General features: G+C 35.7%; 3 protein-coding genes across 4 annotated transcripts; 1 reads left to right on the forward strand and 2 right to left on the reverse strand.

Annotated features, from left to right (window-relative positions):
• The first annotated feature begins 1,071 nt into the window (after nucleotides 1-1,071).
• Nucleotides 1,072-14,668, forward strand: LOC144835929 (cleavage stimulation factor subunit 1-like). 2 transcript variants are annotated; one of them, XM_078691059.1, is made up of 12 exons: nucleotides 1,072-1,081; nucleotides 8,410-8,501; nucleotides 8,770-8,900; nucleotides 9,071-9,235; nucleotides 9,566-9,606; nucleotides 9,867-9,989; nucleotides 10,462-10,660; nucleotides 11,286-11,365; nucleotides 11,877-12,032; nucleotides 12,517-12,658; nucleotides 12,927-13,007; nucleotides 13,759-14,668. In XM_078691059.1, the coding sequence occupies exons 2-12, from the start codon at nucleotides 8,443-8,445 to the stop codon at nucleotides 13,869-13,871; spliced, it is 1,290 nt and encodes a 429-aa protein (XP_078547185.1). In that variant the 5' UTR covers nucleotides 1,072-1,081; nucleotides 8,410-8,442; the 3' UTR covers nucleotides 13,872-14,668. The 2 variants fall into 2 exon arrangements, with proteins under 2 accessions (XP_078547185.1, XP_078547184.1); XM_078691058.1 differs by lacking the exon at nucleotides 1,072-1,081 and having other exon boundaries at nucleotides 8,363-8,501.
• LOC144834895 (patched domain-containing protein 3-like) lies at nucleotides 2,221-6,398 on the reverse strand. Its single transcript, XM_078689876.1, has 2 exons — nucleotides 5,433-6,398; nucleotides 2,221-5,157 (listed from the first exon to the last, which is right to left on the reverse strand). The coding sequence occupies exons 1-2, from the start codon at nucleotides 6,301-6,303 to the stop codon at nucleotides 3,389-3,391; spliced, it is 2,640 nt and encodes an 879-aa protein (XP_078546002.1). The 5' UTR covers nucleotides 6,304-6,398; the 3' UTR covers nucleotides 2,221-3,388.
• On the reverse strand, nucleotides 14,650-16,094 carry LOC144835931 (uncharacterized). The gene is made up of 2 exons (XM_078691060.1): nucleotides 16,061-16,094; nucleotides 14,650-15,540 (listed from the first exon to the last, which is right to left on the reverse strand). The coding sequence occupies exon 2, from the start codon at nucleotides 15,487-15,489 to the stop codon at nucleotides 14,746-14,748; it is 744 nt and encodes a 247-aa protein (XP_078547186.1). The 5' UTR covers nucleotides 15,490-15,540; nucleotides 16,061-16,094; the 3' UTR covers nucleotides 14,650-14,745.
• Nucleotides 16,095-17,821: the final 1,727 nt, after the last annotated feature.

Below are 17,821 nucleotides of genomic sequence, written 5' to 3' on the forward strand. Positions count from 1 at the left end.
TACGCTTGGTATGTCCTATTCTTCATGGATAACAAATGGAAAGCTCCGGATTAACTGAGCAATATAATAGTTGAATCATCGTCTAAGATTTAATTTAAATTCACTGAGTCTTATCTTTATATTTTTGGCTGCTTCATCACATTTTTTTTATCACTTGAAAGGAGCTTATTAGCCTTGAAGTAATCGGTACAAGTTCCAAACTGAACTGTTGATGAGACTAGAGATCATCACAGATGGAAGTGAAGTAGAGCAGAGCTCAACTGAGTAACTGAGTATGTTTTGAAGACCGTTTCCCATATTCAGCATTTACACTTTGGGCCTGTCAACTCACGGACGAAAGTCATTTACCACCACACATAAACGGAGGACCAGGGCGCGAGATTTGACCATAAAGTATGTATTATATTTCTATAAATAAAGGGAAAGGACATTTGAGGGAGCTAATTATTAGTGCCTTCTCAATGTTTGTAATCATGTTGTAAAACATGGTGAACATTCTGTATATGATGGTCGAGTTCAATTTCCATGACGTCACAGTTGTTTGTAAGTCTTGTTTGTGTCAATTAAATGGATTGTACTAACCGGTGGTATGTTTATTTACAGAATTGTAGGCCTACTGCATATCCACCAGCATGAAGCGCCCTCGCTTGGATTTTATTGAGCAGACTTTAACTAAACTGTACGCCAGATATGGACGTATCATTGCCCGGGCGCTTCATGCTGGTGGATATGCAGTAGGCCTACAATTCTGTAGCCCGATTGCTACTAGTACAGGGATGACCAGAAATGGCCACGGGTACCGGGCAATGATACGTCCATATTTGGCGTATAATTTGTTAAGACCTTCTTCGATGAAATCCAATCGAGGACGGCTGAAAATTTTAATGTTTTCTCTAGCTGCAAATAGTTTAATCGAGAGAGCTTCATTAGTTTCGGATTTTATAAAGGAAAATCTGTTCGGTAAAAAAGAAATCGGTATTTCCATTTTCAAATCCAATAACAACAGTTAGTAATATCGACAATACAGGTTGTTATAAACTTATCTACAGTTATCAAGTTACAATATACATCTGAAGAAGTTATAGTAAAATAATTATGGAACAGAAAAAAGTAATACTATATCTACTGTATAAAGAATATCAAAATTAGAAGTAGGCTAGGCCTACAATGGTTAATATATGATAAATTACAATTATGTAAAGCACAGTAACTTGCGGTCGCCGAGTGGTTAGGACAATTGACTACGGTATCATCAACAGAAAGAACTGGTTTAATTTCCGTTATGAGAACAACTCCCAGACAGCTTAAATATGTAGGGATACAAAACGGTCCTAAAGTTAAAAGTGGAAAATTCGTTCTCACCTTAATTTATATTTTATGAAAAAACTGTTGGAAAAAATAACTTAAGAAAACAAACACCAACAAAACTTCAGTTGTAAAAATGTGTGGTTTGATACTAACCAAGAAGAAACGCAAGTGGCAATTTTGAACATCACCATGCGAAAGAAAGCTTGCTCTTTTTTTTGGTTTTGTTTCTTTGTTTCGAATGTATTGTTCTAAAGTTACGTCAACATAATCTGTATTGATTTGGACTGCCAAACACGGAGAAAGTCACTAGGTATATAACATGGGATTTTAATCTCCCTTTCTATTCGTTTCTGGCCGGTTACGGTAATAGTCTTTGATTGAGTGTAGGAATAAGTAGATAATATTATGATGAAACAATACGATGAATAGTAGGCGGTGGATCTTACGTCGCTAGGCTACAATGTTTACAACTGAACTGGTATCCTACAGTTTTGTCTACATTATCAAAGTAGACAAAAAAGATGTTTCACATAAAGTTTGATAGTGTAGACAGAGATTAATATTTAATGAAACGTACGTAGCAACTTCGATAAAACGCATATCAATCAACCCTATCCTTAACTGGTAACTTAACTCTTCATTTAAATTTCAAATTACACAGCGTGGACTACTTTCAGTAATGATGAGCTAGTATCGACTTGAAATTCTTCTTGCTTTCTTCCTGATCTTACCTGCTTACTACTTAAACATTTGTAAATAGACACATATTATAGTATTGTGTGTTACTTATTCATTTATTTTTTATAATACAGAATATGTCATATGCAAATAACTGACATTAATTCTGATCACCTAGATACAGTTCTATAACAAAAAATGTATTATCGACGGAGAAGTATTCTATAGCTTTTAGATTAGAGTTTGCGAATTTTCTTTTTCTGCCTTCTACGTTGTTTGTTTTTTTTTGCTTTTTTTATGGATAAAATACTCCGAAATAAAAGAAATTGAATTAAAAACAGTACGAGATGAACTAAAATTATTGATTATTGTGCTTAATCGTCCCTGCCCAGCATTGTTCATTTTATATGTTTTACTTGTTATTTTTTTGAATATTATGCTGCTGGAATAATAGATATGTACTTTGAGACTATGCCTATTGAAATTCAAGAAAATTGGTTTATTAATAACTTCACAAATAACAAAAATTATATTGTTATTTTCAGACCGGCTAGTGTTAAAAGATAGGATACAATTTTCAAAAGCCGGCGAGCAGTCTTAAATTAACAATGTAAACTCTAATTGCATTTTCTCTACTACTTGTCCCGTCCTTTATCCCAATACAATGCAAATATAATTGTTTTCTCCTACTTAATTGACTCAACACTACACGTCCATGCAATCACCCCTCCCCCAAATAAACCCATAACCAGTGAAAAAAAAAAAGATTTTTTCGAAAATCATTTAAATATTTTTCCCGGAAAAATTAAATATTCAGAATCCAATCATTAATTTTGTCAAAACTAATTTTATACATGGAGGAGACAAAATTTATTTTTTCCTCCATGATGAAAAATACAAGTTATATATATTTAATTAAATTTCAGTATATCACCGGGCGGTTTAGAATTAATGTTCTTTGCCTGATTTGTTTATATATATATACATATACACAAACAAAAAGTCATTAATGAATGGACTTAAAAAGCAGAATACATTTTATACCAGTGGGCCTACTGTACTATCAAACGATCGTATTTATTGTCATAAACAAATAATGAATGTTTTGCATTTTGTAGGATGGTGGAGAATATTGAATGAAATATTCTCCACCATCCAACTCATAAACATTCATTATTTGGATAAAATAAAAGACATAGTGGAATATACAATACATTAAGACATATAGGCCTAGGCCCCTATATATTTTTTAAATAAAAATGTTAGAAGAAAACATGCATATTTTTTTGACACTAGAGAATCAACAAAATCCTCTTATTTATTTCCGTTAGGAGAGAAACAGAAAGTCAATGGCTACAAATACGTATATCTCACTTCTCCTGTTCTGCTAATACTGTATTATTCAAACACAATGTTCTGTTGCCGTCAAAACATCATGAACATCTTTAACCCGGTCTGGATTTGACCTGGAATCATGGATTCTGTCTCTTGGGCTATCATTTTCGTGTGCATTGCTTCTTCGTATACTATCATCTCTTTTTCGCAATGCCCGTATAGCACGTTCGGAATTAAAACTCATACCTCTCACTGATTTTCTAGTAAACTTTCGAAGTTTGGAAGACCTTGGTCCAAACATTGTTAATAATACTGGCATAACAAATAACCCGTGATACAACCCCAAAACAATCACCAAAAACAGAGTTTTAAACAATGTACGGAATATATAATAGTCCGAGAAAGCTAATACAAGAACCCCGAGGATTGTTGAAACGGCACCTTGCAGCATGGGCATGCCTAGTAGAAACAAAGCATTGTTTATCCGGTCTGCCTTAGTGTTTCCAGGAGCTACCGTGTAGGAGTAAGTAATATGTGCAGAGAAATCAACACTGAACCCGATGCATAAGATGATGACGATCATAGATATAGAATCAAGACGTACACCCCAAAATGTCATGTATCCAATAACCCCAACTTCAATGGATGCAATGGCCGCTACTACCCAGAAACAGCAAGTAAGACTTGGAATTAGAAGGATTGACACTATAAACATTGCCGCTAAAGCAATGATAAGATTCTGAAGAGTTGCTGGTAAAATGGCACTATACTGGTCAAAGAAAACAAACAGCGTGTTGTATGGAAATGTCGCATATGGCGAGGCTTCTGAAACGTCACGTGTTTGCTCCAATAGTTCTCTTTCTCTTTCTGTGCTTGAGATATCTTTAGAGAGTAAGATAAACCGTGACGCAATGATTTCTGTGGAATTCTCATCTTCGAACACAATATCTTGTGAGTAATGTGCGTACGCAGCGACCTGCAGAAACTGCTGACGTAATATCGTGATGAATTCCTCATTATTGCTGTAAGTGATGCTGGCAGTCTGTAGATACAACAAGTAGTACCGAAGCCATGATTCGGTAAATTCTGACGAATGGATAACATCAAGAGATTCATAGTCTGATGTAAGTGTTTCGATGTTTGCCTGAACCGTAGTATCAGAATAATCGAGGGGTTCGGTAATTGCCACCATTACACTGGGACCGTACTCGCGGAGATATTGATATTCATATTCGTAGAAATCGTTCACATAGGAGTCGTCGGCAGCTAAACTAGTTGGAGCAAGACCCTCTTTTAAGTTTAAAATTCCCCAGATCCCACCAGCCAGATATGCAACATACGAAAGTAATATAACGATTTTAGATATGTTGTGAAGAACCACAGGTCCAAACCAGGCCCTAAAAAATCGCATGAGTGAGCTTGGGGCAAACTTAACACGAGAACTGTTATCTGGTGAATCGTGAGCAAGTCCACCTGCACACATCACCCTGTAGCAAGAATTTGGCGCTTCATCATCCGGCTTAACTTTCTGAAATGTCAGGCAGTGACGATTGGCCGCTTCGCGGTATCCGAACAGCACCATAGCTGCAGCGAAAAAGGTTATTTGATACAAGAAATCAGCGGCGACAGCGACAGCGGCGTACGTGCAAAATATTCGGACAGATGGAAAGATAGAAAAGACACCGACAGCGAACGCTAGCCCGTCTGTAATGCTGGTGATTGTTATTGACAAGGCGGCTTCGCTAAAAGCTCTGGACATCCGGTCTTCAACTGAGCTGTGAATGTTTGTGTTTCTCCAAGCAGCTAACATAATAAACATATCATCTACTCCAATACCTAGAAAACAACATTAATTATCATTTAGTAAGATTACAAAACTGTATCATCATTATAATCGGAAAATTGTCCTTTCTCCCGTTCTTGAATCATTAATGAACCTTAAATTTTTTGTAAAAATAGAAACATAAAAAAGTATTTTAATTATCATATATACACAAATTAGAGACTAACCTGCAATATACTTGTAGACCTATCCTATCTACTATGCAAAAACTGATCAAAGGAATACTAAAGAACTTTTAACCATGCACACGTACTTTATATTTACTTACTTAAAATAAGAACTGGTAAACATGCCACAACTTCGGTAAATTCTGATCCGCAGTAACTTAACAAGCCAAATGATGACGCTATAGCAAAAACAGCCGATAGTACACCAGTAAGGCAAAGCAGTGGTTTATTCTGAACCCAGTCACGTTTGTTACTCGACAAGACGGCATAGGAAATTAGAAGACTTGCACCAATTGTAAGTACGGGAACAATCTGATCAATGACCTTTGCAAGTTCTGTATCCAACGAGCGCGTCGTGTACACGCGTATATCAAGCAAATCTGATTGGTAGTTCTGTAGATAGTCGAGAAAAGCGGCACTCCACACATTAGTTGCTCCTCTGACACTACTGTCAATGGATAGATAATAAGTCAACTTTACTAAGAACGCACGTTCGAGTTGAGTATCAGAATCAGATTGGTAAGTAACTCCACCAACGTCAGTCCCAAGGAAGTACTCATTTCCAGATCCATCTACGTGCAGTGGATAAGTTATTGTTAAGTTATCGAGATTATCCACATCATCTTCAAATGCCTTGATAACTAACAGAGGGAGACATTCACCGTTAACAGCCAGGCATAGATCCTCCCAACCATACTCAATCCCGTTACTTTTGATGGTTATATTCGTTATTTCTTCGTGTAACTTAAGAATTTCTGAAAATATTTCAGTTGAGAGTGCATTACCATTTTCCACTTTTGCTGAAATTAAAGCAAAAGAATACAAAATGGTGCGCGTAAGGCGAGTGACAGACGCAGCATCGACGTCGTCTGACGTAAAAAGAGATTCAAGTATTTCACGGTCAACCTTAGCCTGACCATCAACTGGTGTGTACAGATATTCCACACTAGACACAGTAGTTAAATTACTCATTCCGTATCCTAGCCCGATTGCTACTAGTACAGGGATAACCAGAAATGGCCACGGGTACCGGGCAATGATACGTCCATATTTGGCATATAGTTTGGTAAGACCTTCTTCAATAAAGTCTAATCGAGGGCGCTTCATAATTTCGGTTTTCACTATAAAACAAGGAAAATATGTTAATCGTGTTGTGTTTTTCGTTCCTTTTTAAAATACCAACAGCGAAACATCGCCACTTATACAGAAACTTAGCTACAATTATCAATTATTTACTATATAAAAATGAAATTAAATAACGAAAAGAATTAAATTATTTAATAACTACTATTTTTATAACAAATGTCAACATTAATAGTACAATAACCTCGTTTATTATTATTAATTATTAGGGGGGCTGGGCGGTTAGAGGGATGTTAAGGAAATTCCATCACATTATAATTCCGAGGCTAGGCTCCTATTATCATTCAGAATAAATACGGAATTTAGTCTACTCTAATTTATAATACACATTTTGTAAGTTATAAACAGTTTTTAAGAAATGTATGCGAACAATACTTTAAATAATTGTCGAATTTTTAATGGTAATAAGAATAGGACATTTTAAAGTATTACTCTAATTCTCAGAAAAGCTCTCTATTTCTGGTAAATTCAATTTAATGTTGTTATTTTACTTATAAGGAGCACATTTTAAGGGGTGGTTAAGGCCTAAAGTAAAACAAAAACTCACCTTCTTCTTTGCTGAATATTTTTAAAATAATAAGTATAATGAAAAACTTCAATTGATTCAATTTTAAAGGATGTAGGTTTGTTTATACTAACCACAGGACATTACTGAGCGAAATAAAGTTGAATTAACGGAAACATGAATCCATATTTATTTCAAAGTACTGAACTTCAACATACAGGTTTCCGGTGATCGGATACGGTAATAGTCGATGAGTGAGTCCGGGACAAGGACGTAGAGATACATATAACAATACGATGAATACATTGACTGAACAGGTATTCTAAGATTTAGGATCAACTCCATTTTTGAGAAACGCATTACTTAAAATGTTTGTATTATCAGCCTACAATGTTCCCAACATGACAGAACAAGTCCTAATATTTAGTGAAGTAAAGGGACCAACTCATTTTTTTTAAAGAAACGCATGTGAAAAAATCAGTTCCAACATGGTTAGTTAACGTTATACACACAAGAAAAAGAGCAAATTTCTATACGAATCAATATCATTATTCACTTTTGGTATATATTAGGCTTATAAATCTTTAAAAAAAATAAAAATCAACAGTAACTTGTTCCGAGTTTAACTTAAACATTTAATAGAAAATCAATATGCTTGATCAAAAGAAATGGGCAATTGAAAGAAAAATCACTGAATTATATTTTGTTAAATGTGGATAAGTTCTTATTTTATACGATGCTTTGGCAAAAATGGAAGTTTTAAATATTTTAAAATAAAAGTGGGTTGCCCTAAGAAAGAGGAACATTTTTAAGGCGATTTTTGTTTAGGAATTGTACGTATTAATTTATTATATGTAAATCAATTGTGTTGCGTAGCACTGTGTAAATTATATATTAATCATACTGTCAAATTATAGAAACAGTGCTCGTATTCGGAATATATAGGCCTATATATGGATTTACAGGCATTGAAGAAAAACTAAATCGCTCGACAGCGAAGGTTTTTATTTACAGCATTTTTTTTTATTGTATCCTATCGTGTTGTTGATATTATGGTGCTGGAATAAATTAAATATAAGAAATAATCGAAAGTGAATACATGTACAGTATACTGTACTACGATTTATTAGTATAAATTTTACATTGAAATAAATTAGACGGTATTCGCAATTCTGTATCTCATACCAATGTCGTAGATTGGACACGACGATTTTAAATCATCAGTAAGCTCACAATACACCATTCGTAAAGAAAATAGTATAATTATTAATAATTTATGCACAATAATATTTATCCGTCTACAGTATTTTCTTACGGAAATTTGCGAAATCGGCGTGTCATATGTGGACGTTCCATAGACACTGTTTTCGTTTGTACAGTGGATTGTGTGCATTCCGTGCATGTGCGGCAGAGTTTCTATAAAAGAAGTGCCTTCATTTTTAGGTTAAAATAACTAATTAATTATGTCTGAAAGCACTCTCTCTGTAAGGGAACGAGAGCTTATGTATCGGTTGATGATAAGGTATGTTTTAAAGGTATTTGACATCTCTAGGCCGATGCTTGAGTCAATTGAGTGTAGGCCAACCTTCGATTCTGGTTTAACTCAGGCTCAGCTCAGCTCCCGCCACAATTCAATGGCAATGCAGTCTGGCTAGGCCTAGTCTGGCCGGGAGCCATGTGGACGTCATTACTGCTGTATAGGGCTAGGCCTAGGCTAGACCAATTCAGCATAGTTTTTGTTTCTTTCTTTCAATCATACTGTATTATATTGTTGTTCTTCCCATCTATAGTCAGCTTTTGTATGATGGTTTTCACGATGCAGCTGGTTTGATAAGCAAAGCTATTTCTGCAGTGCCTGACTGCCCTCCTTCCAACAAACTGCAACATGTTGTTCAGTTGGGTCTACGATCCGACCTCGATTGTAAGTAATATAATTGTAATAATTGTAATAATACTATTATTATAATATACCTGACGGGTGAGTGATTCTACACCCCCTTTTGAACTACACAAATCCATGATTGATAGAATTACAATTACAGTTTTGAGTTATGTTATTTTCCTCTGCACATAAACCAATTTTTTTTACAGTTCACAGACCAAAGAATATCTCGGACACTGTTGAACCAGGTTCCTGTATCGACTTGGAATTTGACACAGACGTCAGGACAACGGCCCCAGAAGCAGCCATGTACGAGACATGCTATGTGACAGCACACAAAGGTCCATGCCGAGCTGCAGCTTGGAGTGCTGATGGTAAGTCAACAGGCCTAAAACTGTCTTTCACACCTGTTCCAGCACGATTTCAGTCCATTTACCTAGAGGGATGTTTTTTTGTGGGTAAAGTAGGGCAGTCGATGCACGCACTGTGACATCTAAAACCAGAGAATTTAGCACTAACATCACAGCAAAGACTAACCTATGTTCAGTTATACATGAACAAAAAATACCAAGTGAGGTAGTAATAACCAACCATGTATGTCAAGTATTCCAGGACCTGTGGAACCCATAAGATCTCAAGTCTAAATGTAAAAAAATAATCATTTGAGAATTTTAATTTGCTTTTGTTTGACTTTCTAATTTCAGGTCAGTTGATAGCTACTGGCTCAGAAGATGCCTCTATAAAAGTAGGTTGAAGTAGAGAAATTATTATCATTATCAAGACATATCAGCAGTATATTACCTTAATTACTTTATATTATATCCATTCCCAAGTCTAAAAACTCCTTCTGATCAATCAATTTCAAAAGTTTCAGATGATGATTTTCTAATAAAACTTTAAATGCATTTATAGATCTTTCTTTCCTTGACTGGAATGACCAGGAGATTCATTTGTGTATAAATAGATAATAGTGGACTTATGGATGGAACTTTTGTTTCTTTACAGATACTTGATGTAGAGAGAATGCTTGCAAAAAGTTCCGCACCTTTAAGTTCAACTGCTAATGACAACCAACAGAGTAATATGGAAAGCCATCCGGTTATTAGGACATTATATGATCATTTAGAAGTATGTCTTTGTTTATTCTTGGTGTGATAATCTCTTTTGCAAACAAAGCTACAGGGGCTGAATTTGAACCATGTAAAATCAGGTAAAACTCGCTCATCGCAAAAAGACGTCCAGGGTTCAATTATGTGCACACAGGACCTCCATTATTAAGTATTTTTCCGTGAAGACTTGTTACATTATCAGGGAATCATTTTGAATATATTATGGTGAAATAAATTAATACGTGATGTCCAAGGAAAGCATTAAACATTTGCTAATTTTTATAGTATATAATAGTATATATTACATAAAAGTTACGGAAGATTCTCTGGTTTCAAGGAAAGCATTAAACACTTGCTAATTGTTATTCTTATAGTATATAAAAGTATATTACATAAAAGTTACGGAAGATTCTCTGGTTTCATCCACTAGAACACTACATTAATTGTATACCCATTAATTAATTATTATGTACTATTTTTTGCTTTCTTAGTCTGTTACAGCACTAGACTTTCACCCCAGCGTACCAATTCTAGCATCTGGCAGCAAAGACTACACTATTAAACTTTATGATTATTCAAAATCATCAGTGAAAAAGGCTTACAAGACAATTAAGGAAGCGGAGAAGATAAAATGTCTTTCGTTCCACCCTTCTGGAGATTTTCTAGTTGTAGGAACAAAACACCCAACATGTAAGGAATTGATCATTCACCTCAAATGAACAGTTTCAGGTTTTTTCGAGTGTTCAAACGAACCCCCCTTTTTCTGAAGTGCCATTTTTACACTAGAGATCATCCCAGTGAAAGTATGGTAAATATGCCTAATGTAGGTAAACTAGCCTCTAGCTCATGACGAATTGTCCCCTTTTTTTGAAAAACACACTGGCTTGTAACCATGGGTGGATGTATCATGTATTATTACTATATAAAGATAATAAACCTAGCCATAAATAGGGCATGTTTAGTTCCCTAAAGCTTGTTGTTTGAAAACGATCAAGTTGAAATGGTAATGATAGCGAGTACCTTTTCCTGTAAATCGTTAACATTTCAATGTTTACGTAGAAGATCGCAGATTATTGTTAACGATAACGTCGACAGGAAAACAGGCTTAAGTAATGCTCAGTACTACATTTTTGGGGGTTGTTTTTGTCGTAAGAAAAAATTTTAACCTAGGAATTGTAAGCCACGATATTAACCACCACTTTAAAAGATACTATAAATTAATATAAATAACACCAGGTCAAATAGTATTACTAATGTTTTATTATTGCACATATTAAATAAATTGTTAAACTGTATATTAATATTTATTTTGTAGTACGACTGTATGATGCCAACACACTGCAGTGTTTTGTATCATGTAACCCTGTTGACCAACACACAGGATCCATAACAGCAGTAAGTTAGATGGGTGTCATATCGGGTTACTAAAGATAGGTTCCCACTAGCACACAATGTATCTGTACAACACAAGCGACACAGTTTGAATAATTCTTCGCTTGTGTGATTAGTCAGGCTACTTGAGCTTACGTCCTTGCGTTGTGTCCTGGTGGGAACCACACAGCAGCAAAATCTATAGCCCTGTCTACAATATAAATATCCTATATAAAAGCTCTGTCTACACTATAACTAGTTTGACAACAAAAGTGTGATGTGCCCAAATATGGTAGTGATATGACATCATCATGTTCATATTTGAGCACATCACATTTTATTGTCACATAAAGTTTGATAATGTAGACACAGCTTAACCCTATTGTTGGCATTGTTACATATCAACAGTAAATGTAGAAATTGTAAATGAAATAGGAAAAGTCTTTTTTTTCAGGGTGTAGTGGTGGGAATGTTTGTTTTTTTTCGGGCCATTGTAAAAAAAAAGTGTTACACTGTACATGTAATTATTCTTCAGGTACAATACTGTCCATCAGCTAACTTATATGTTAGTGCAAGTAAAGATGGAGCTATCAAAATCTGGGATGGTGTCAGCAACCGATGTGTGTCCACCTACCATAAGGCGCACGGAGGAGAAAAAGTCTGTTCTGTTAGGTTTTCAAGAAACTCTAAGGTAATAAGTTTGCTCTTTAATTTTAATAAGTTAAAATTTGTTTAGCCAGGGTTCTCCTCTCCTAGGACTATATACATGTGCATATAACATTAGATGCTACAATAGTTACACAACGTTATTTAACAAGTATAAAATGAAATGGAAGTGAGTTTACTACAAATTGAATTTCATGGTGAGAAAATACAATATTTCCATAGACTTTGCTCTTTAATTGTATTGGCCAGAGTAGTTCACTATAATGAAACTTTATTTCATGATTTTCTTTTTTCAAAGGGTCTTACGACTACAGAAAATTAACTGTTCTCTGTAAGATCCCTCCAATATTGTATATAACAATGTAATAATAATTGCTGAATGAATGAATCTAATATTTATCTATAATTTATTTGGTCTATTTTCATATACCAAATGAATAAATTATTATGTTATGTAATATCTTGGACTATATTTGGTCATACAGTATTATTACTTTATTTTTTTGCAGTATATTTTATCTAGTGGTAAAGATTCACTTGTGAAACTATGGGAGATAGCCACAGGAAGGGCGTTGATTACGTACACTGGTGCTGGAGTCGAGAAACAGAATCACAGAACAACTGCCGTGTTCAATCACACGGAGGATTACGGTACGTAGTCGACTAAAGGCCTATTTACACTAGTAGCCCTAGTGTAAATGGGCCTTTAAGGCCAACCCAGACAGCGTCATACAACAAGGCCTGGCAAACCGCCTCGTCGGGAGAAAATTTAACATGTCTAAAGTTCTCCCGATGCCCTAAAAACTATGCCTGACGCTATCACAAGACGACTCGTCGTCTGGATTCAACTCGGTTAGTCTGCATTGTAGGCTATGTAAGCCTATTTCAAATTTTGAAAATGACTTTCTTTTCTTTTTAGTTTTCTTCCCCGATGAAAGAACAAACAGTTTATGTTGTTGGGACTCGAGAAATGCAGAGCGTAATAGGCTACTCTCGTTAGGTAAGCTAACATACTGGTATCTATATATAAATTTACGTAAGGGCAAAATTTAGTAAATTGCGCGTTACTTCTAGAATGTTTACTCCGATGGTATATAAAGTTGGTTCATACTTTTGGTACTGATTATAAACACCTGATTTTTTTTTACGCTGAAATTATTGTGTATTCGAGAACCATCTGTGGGCATGACCTAGATGGTACGCGAGTTACATTAATTAACTAGTAGTAGGGATTGCATACAGATAGAGGTATAATTGAATTTTGTAAGTACTATACTAAAGCATTAATTAACAAATACCTCATCAATCCCACATCATTTAGAATGGACATTTTAAACTGGATATTGGTACACAAAACTCTGATGCTAATGAGCCCTCTGTTTGGATATATTTTTAAACAATATACCGCCCTCAATGATTTAGCATGCAATGCTTCTTTCAATTTCATTTTTTATTCCAATTTGGTATATGGATTTAAATATGGATTAATGAGGCACGCGACTCGGTCAACATTCCTTTTTAATAACCCATTTAATACACTAATACTAATTAATCTGTTACGAGTCTTAAGCTCTGTCTACACTATCAAACTAGTTTGACAAAAAAGTGTGATGTGCCCAAATATGGTACTGATATGACATCATCATGTCCATATATGGGCACATCACATTGTTTTGTCACATACTGCTTGATAGTGTAGACAGAGCTTTACAAATAAAAATGGTGATATTTGTTTACAAATTGTCTTGCAGGACACAACAACTTGGTACGTATGATGGTACATTCACCCACCAGTCCTGGCTTACTAACGTGCAGTGATGATCACCGTGCACGGTTCTGGTACTGCGTAAAAAGCTCTGACTAGAAAACACATTCCAGGGGCTAGGTTCACACAGTTTTGAAGTGTATAGTAATTCTAAGAGTTATTGTATGTTCATAAGGGAAACGGAATTTAATAAAACTCATAAAAAAAGTAATGCCTGTAGTTTTATTTAATCGTGTTTAGACAGGCAACAAAAATAAAGCTCTGTCTACACTATCAAACTTTATGTTACAAAAAATGTGGTGTGCCTATGGACACGATGATGTCATATCATTACCGTATTTGGGCACATCACACTTTTTTTGCCAAACTAGTTTGATAGTGTAGACAGAGCTTAAGGGCTAGTAGGCAAAGGCATTAGTAAAGCTATTGTTCCATTTCAAGTGTGAATGTGGCTTAAGGCAATTGCATTACAGTAAAGTTAAGTGTCGTTTTGGAAATGTGCAGACAAGGGTCTATGTAAATAGAATAGTGTAAATATCAAACATGGGAATTCCTCCATGGTAAAAAAAATGATATTTTAGCTCTACAGGTATGGGGCGCCACAAGCTGAAAAATGTTACTGGTTACAATAGTAATATAATATTAACTAAACACTTTAAAACAAAAAAAGTAAAATTTGCTTAATGCTGTGTGACTTTACTATTAGGTATAATGAAATAGTAACACGAGATACTCTCACCATGTAATCTGTTGATTTCTGAGAAATTCTCCTTTTAATGATTTATTTTGACAGCAAAGCTTAGTTGTTTCAAAAAGTGAAACAAAGATCGTAGTATTGTGTTGTTTTTGTATGTGAACACAACAAAGAAATAAATAAAATTGTCTTTGTATATTAATATCTGCTGGCAATTTATTTAATGATTATGATCTGAAGAACATTTATCCGTTTTTACAATGGTGACTTTCCTTTGTCTCATGCCTTCATATCTGCTTTCTTATATTCTGCCTTCTTATCGTCTGCCTTCTTATCGTCTGCTTTCTTATATTCTGCCTTCTTATCGTCTGCTTTCTTATCTCCTGCCTTCTTGCCGTCTAGTTTTCTATCTTCTGCCTCATTGTCTGCTTTCTTATCTTCTGCCTTCTTATCCTCTGCATTATCGTCTGCCTTCTTGTCGTCTGCTTTCTTGTCCGATTTTCTACAGTCTGATTTTTCTATATTTTCTAATTTGGGCGCGCTCACGTGCACACCCTTTGCTTCTAATCGGCATTTTAAACTTTTAAATCCAGTAGCCCTTCTCTCAACTGGCGGGATACTGACAACTTTTGATGATTTTGAAAATGGCGCGCGCCACCTAGACGCACGCTGGCAATCTGGAACTACTTTTTGAATAGGCGGGAGAAATCCTGACGGATAGTAAGTCGGTCTGTTTTGATAAAATTGCTTTCTGAAAACTAAAGGCAGTTGGAAGTTTTTCAACATGGTTGATGCGTCATAGTTACGTAATTCTTTAATTCTTGATCGTTCTATTGGTCCAAATCGTAGCTTTCCCGATGGCGTATCGCCTGGACGAGTGGATACCGTGGACGCAGATGGACCCCCGTCGGTATTCGTTGTAATTGGTTCTAGACGGAATGACACCTTCTTCTCAATTGGTCTAGGATCTACTGGTTCTTGAAAAAGATATTCGTTCCAGTCTAAGTTTCTTTTTGGTAGCATGAATATTTTGTGAAATCTTGATTAGGCATCGAGATGTTAGGTCATCACATACTAGAAAAAATATAATTGTGGAATATATTCATGGCCCTTATCTGCAATCAGACGTGTAATCTTTGGGTAAAAAAATTGCTGAAATGCCACGGGAATCAAAATAAGTTTGTTTGGATCACTAGAAATTCCACCACATAGGCCTAAGGTACTACTTGGCAACATATGTGATTAGAACGTTTTTTATTATTGACAGGATTTTTCCATGCGTCAAAACAACGATTTAGGCCTACAAAAACTAATAACTAGGCCTAAGCCTATTACACTTTTGATCCGTATGCCTCACTCTAGACGTTCAAATCAATATGCAAAACACCAATAAAACTAAGAATATCAAGAACATGAAACGTCCAGCAAAAACACCAAGAACATTTAACATAGCTAGGATTCCTATGATTATTAAATAAATAATCGTTTTCCAGCCTAGTAAACGATAAATGGACGATCCAGGCTACTTTTATGTGGACAAGAAATGTCGAAAGACACCTAGTTATTCATATTAAAAAATAATAAAACTACTAACCTCTTTCATTTGTACAGTGTCCCGTAGTTACACATTGAAGACCACTATTAGCTTGGCTAGGTCTCAGAATAAGATCTTAGTTACGTTATTTAATTGTCGTCATAGTGACACTATGGCAACGGCGCGCATATGCCTCGCTCGCGCCTGCGCGTGAAATCTCCGCTCTCGTTATTAGCTTCAGCACGCGCTTGAAAATCTGAGTTATTTTTTACGAAAGCAAGCAACAAAACGCGACTAATTTCGTTCCCCTATACAAATGCTAACTTTATAATAATTATAAACATACAAATTGAACATTTTCGACAACTTTGACTGATTTGAACGATTTATCTTGTCGAGAGTGTGGTAAAATGTCAAGAATTAACACGTAATTTTAATGCTACAGGTGCATGCTCATCACACGAGCAAGCCTGGTAGTTAGCCTAGGCATGATCACATTTTAGAACTCGTACTTAGCCACCACCTACTACTACTCTACTGCTGTTAATTATTGCTACTACTCTATGAGCTTTAGTCTAGGCCTACTTACATTTGTTGTGCCTGTTTGGATGTCCACGTTGCTCTTGAAACTCAACTTGTTACGTACCCTTTCCCTTATATCCTTAGTATTCCAAGGCTTTTATCCTGAAAACAATGCAATTCCTTGAATTTTAAGAAGACGCATGTGAGCGACGTTGTTGTCCACACACCATACTTTCTGAAGAGTTTCTGACTATCCCGCCGTCAATTCAATGCCAGTGACGTCAACAAATGTCGACGTGTGATTGGCCAGTAGTAAAAAAAATTAGTGACGTTGATTATTATAATAGGCACGTGCTTAAATTCCTATTGTAAATACAAAAGGAATTTATTTAAACTCTGGTATTCCACTTTATTGTTTATGCTGTGTCAAAAATAACAAATAAAATTCATCTACATTCTTGTGTTTTAATAATTATAATAATATTTTTATTTTTCATACAATATCAGCTGCAGTCTAGTAATATGCTCCTACTTGCTTGTAATGTAGTTCTTCACCACCGATATACAGTTACATCTAGCAATTGAAACATCTGAGTATTGGATATTTAATATCACTAATATTCTACGAATATGCAATCAAATATGTAGGGCTAGATATTTATAAGATTATACTGTATCTAACCAATACAGTAGGTATACTCTCCTGTATATTTCTTATATGATCATACATGTTACAAACTGTTGCATGTCAAGCACACTTAAACCGTGCAAATACCAATTATAGTAGAACCTCCTTAAAGCGTGGTTCCCGCTAGAACGCAACGCAGCGACTTATCGACGCAAACGATGCAACAGTACTTCAAACATCGCAGGTTTGATTTCACGCAGGCGGGGGCAAACACAATTATTGGAAGGGAATTTTCTTATGTTGCGTAGGTTGCGTTACGTTGTGTCGCAAGTGGGAACCAAGCTTAAGAGGGGACCTTCGGAAACCAACAATGTCCCCTAAATAGGGGTGTCCCAAACAGGGCCGTAACCAGGTTTGACGGCGGGGTGGATCGTTAAGTTCTTTAGTGGAACTCAGGGGCGGATCCAGGATATTGAAATAGGGGTGGCGTAGCTTTGCGAGCGAAGCGAGCAAACATTGGCTGGGGGCCAGGGGGCCGCCAAGGGCCCCCGGTCGGGGTCCAGGCCCGGGTCCAGGGGCCGACGGGCCCTGGAAATTTTGGCGTTCTAGCGCATTGTAAGTCGTTTGAAACGATTTACAAACATCTCATAATGTAATTTACCAAACACTCT

Source organism: Antedon bifida, chromosome 2, assembly GCF_963402885.1.
Source record: "Antedon bifida chromosome 2, ecAntBifi1.1, whole genome shotgun sequence".
NCBI lineage: Eukaryota > Metazoa > Echinodermata > Crinoidea > Comatulida > Antedonidae > Antedon > Antedon bifida.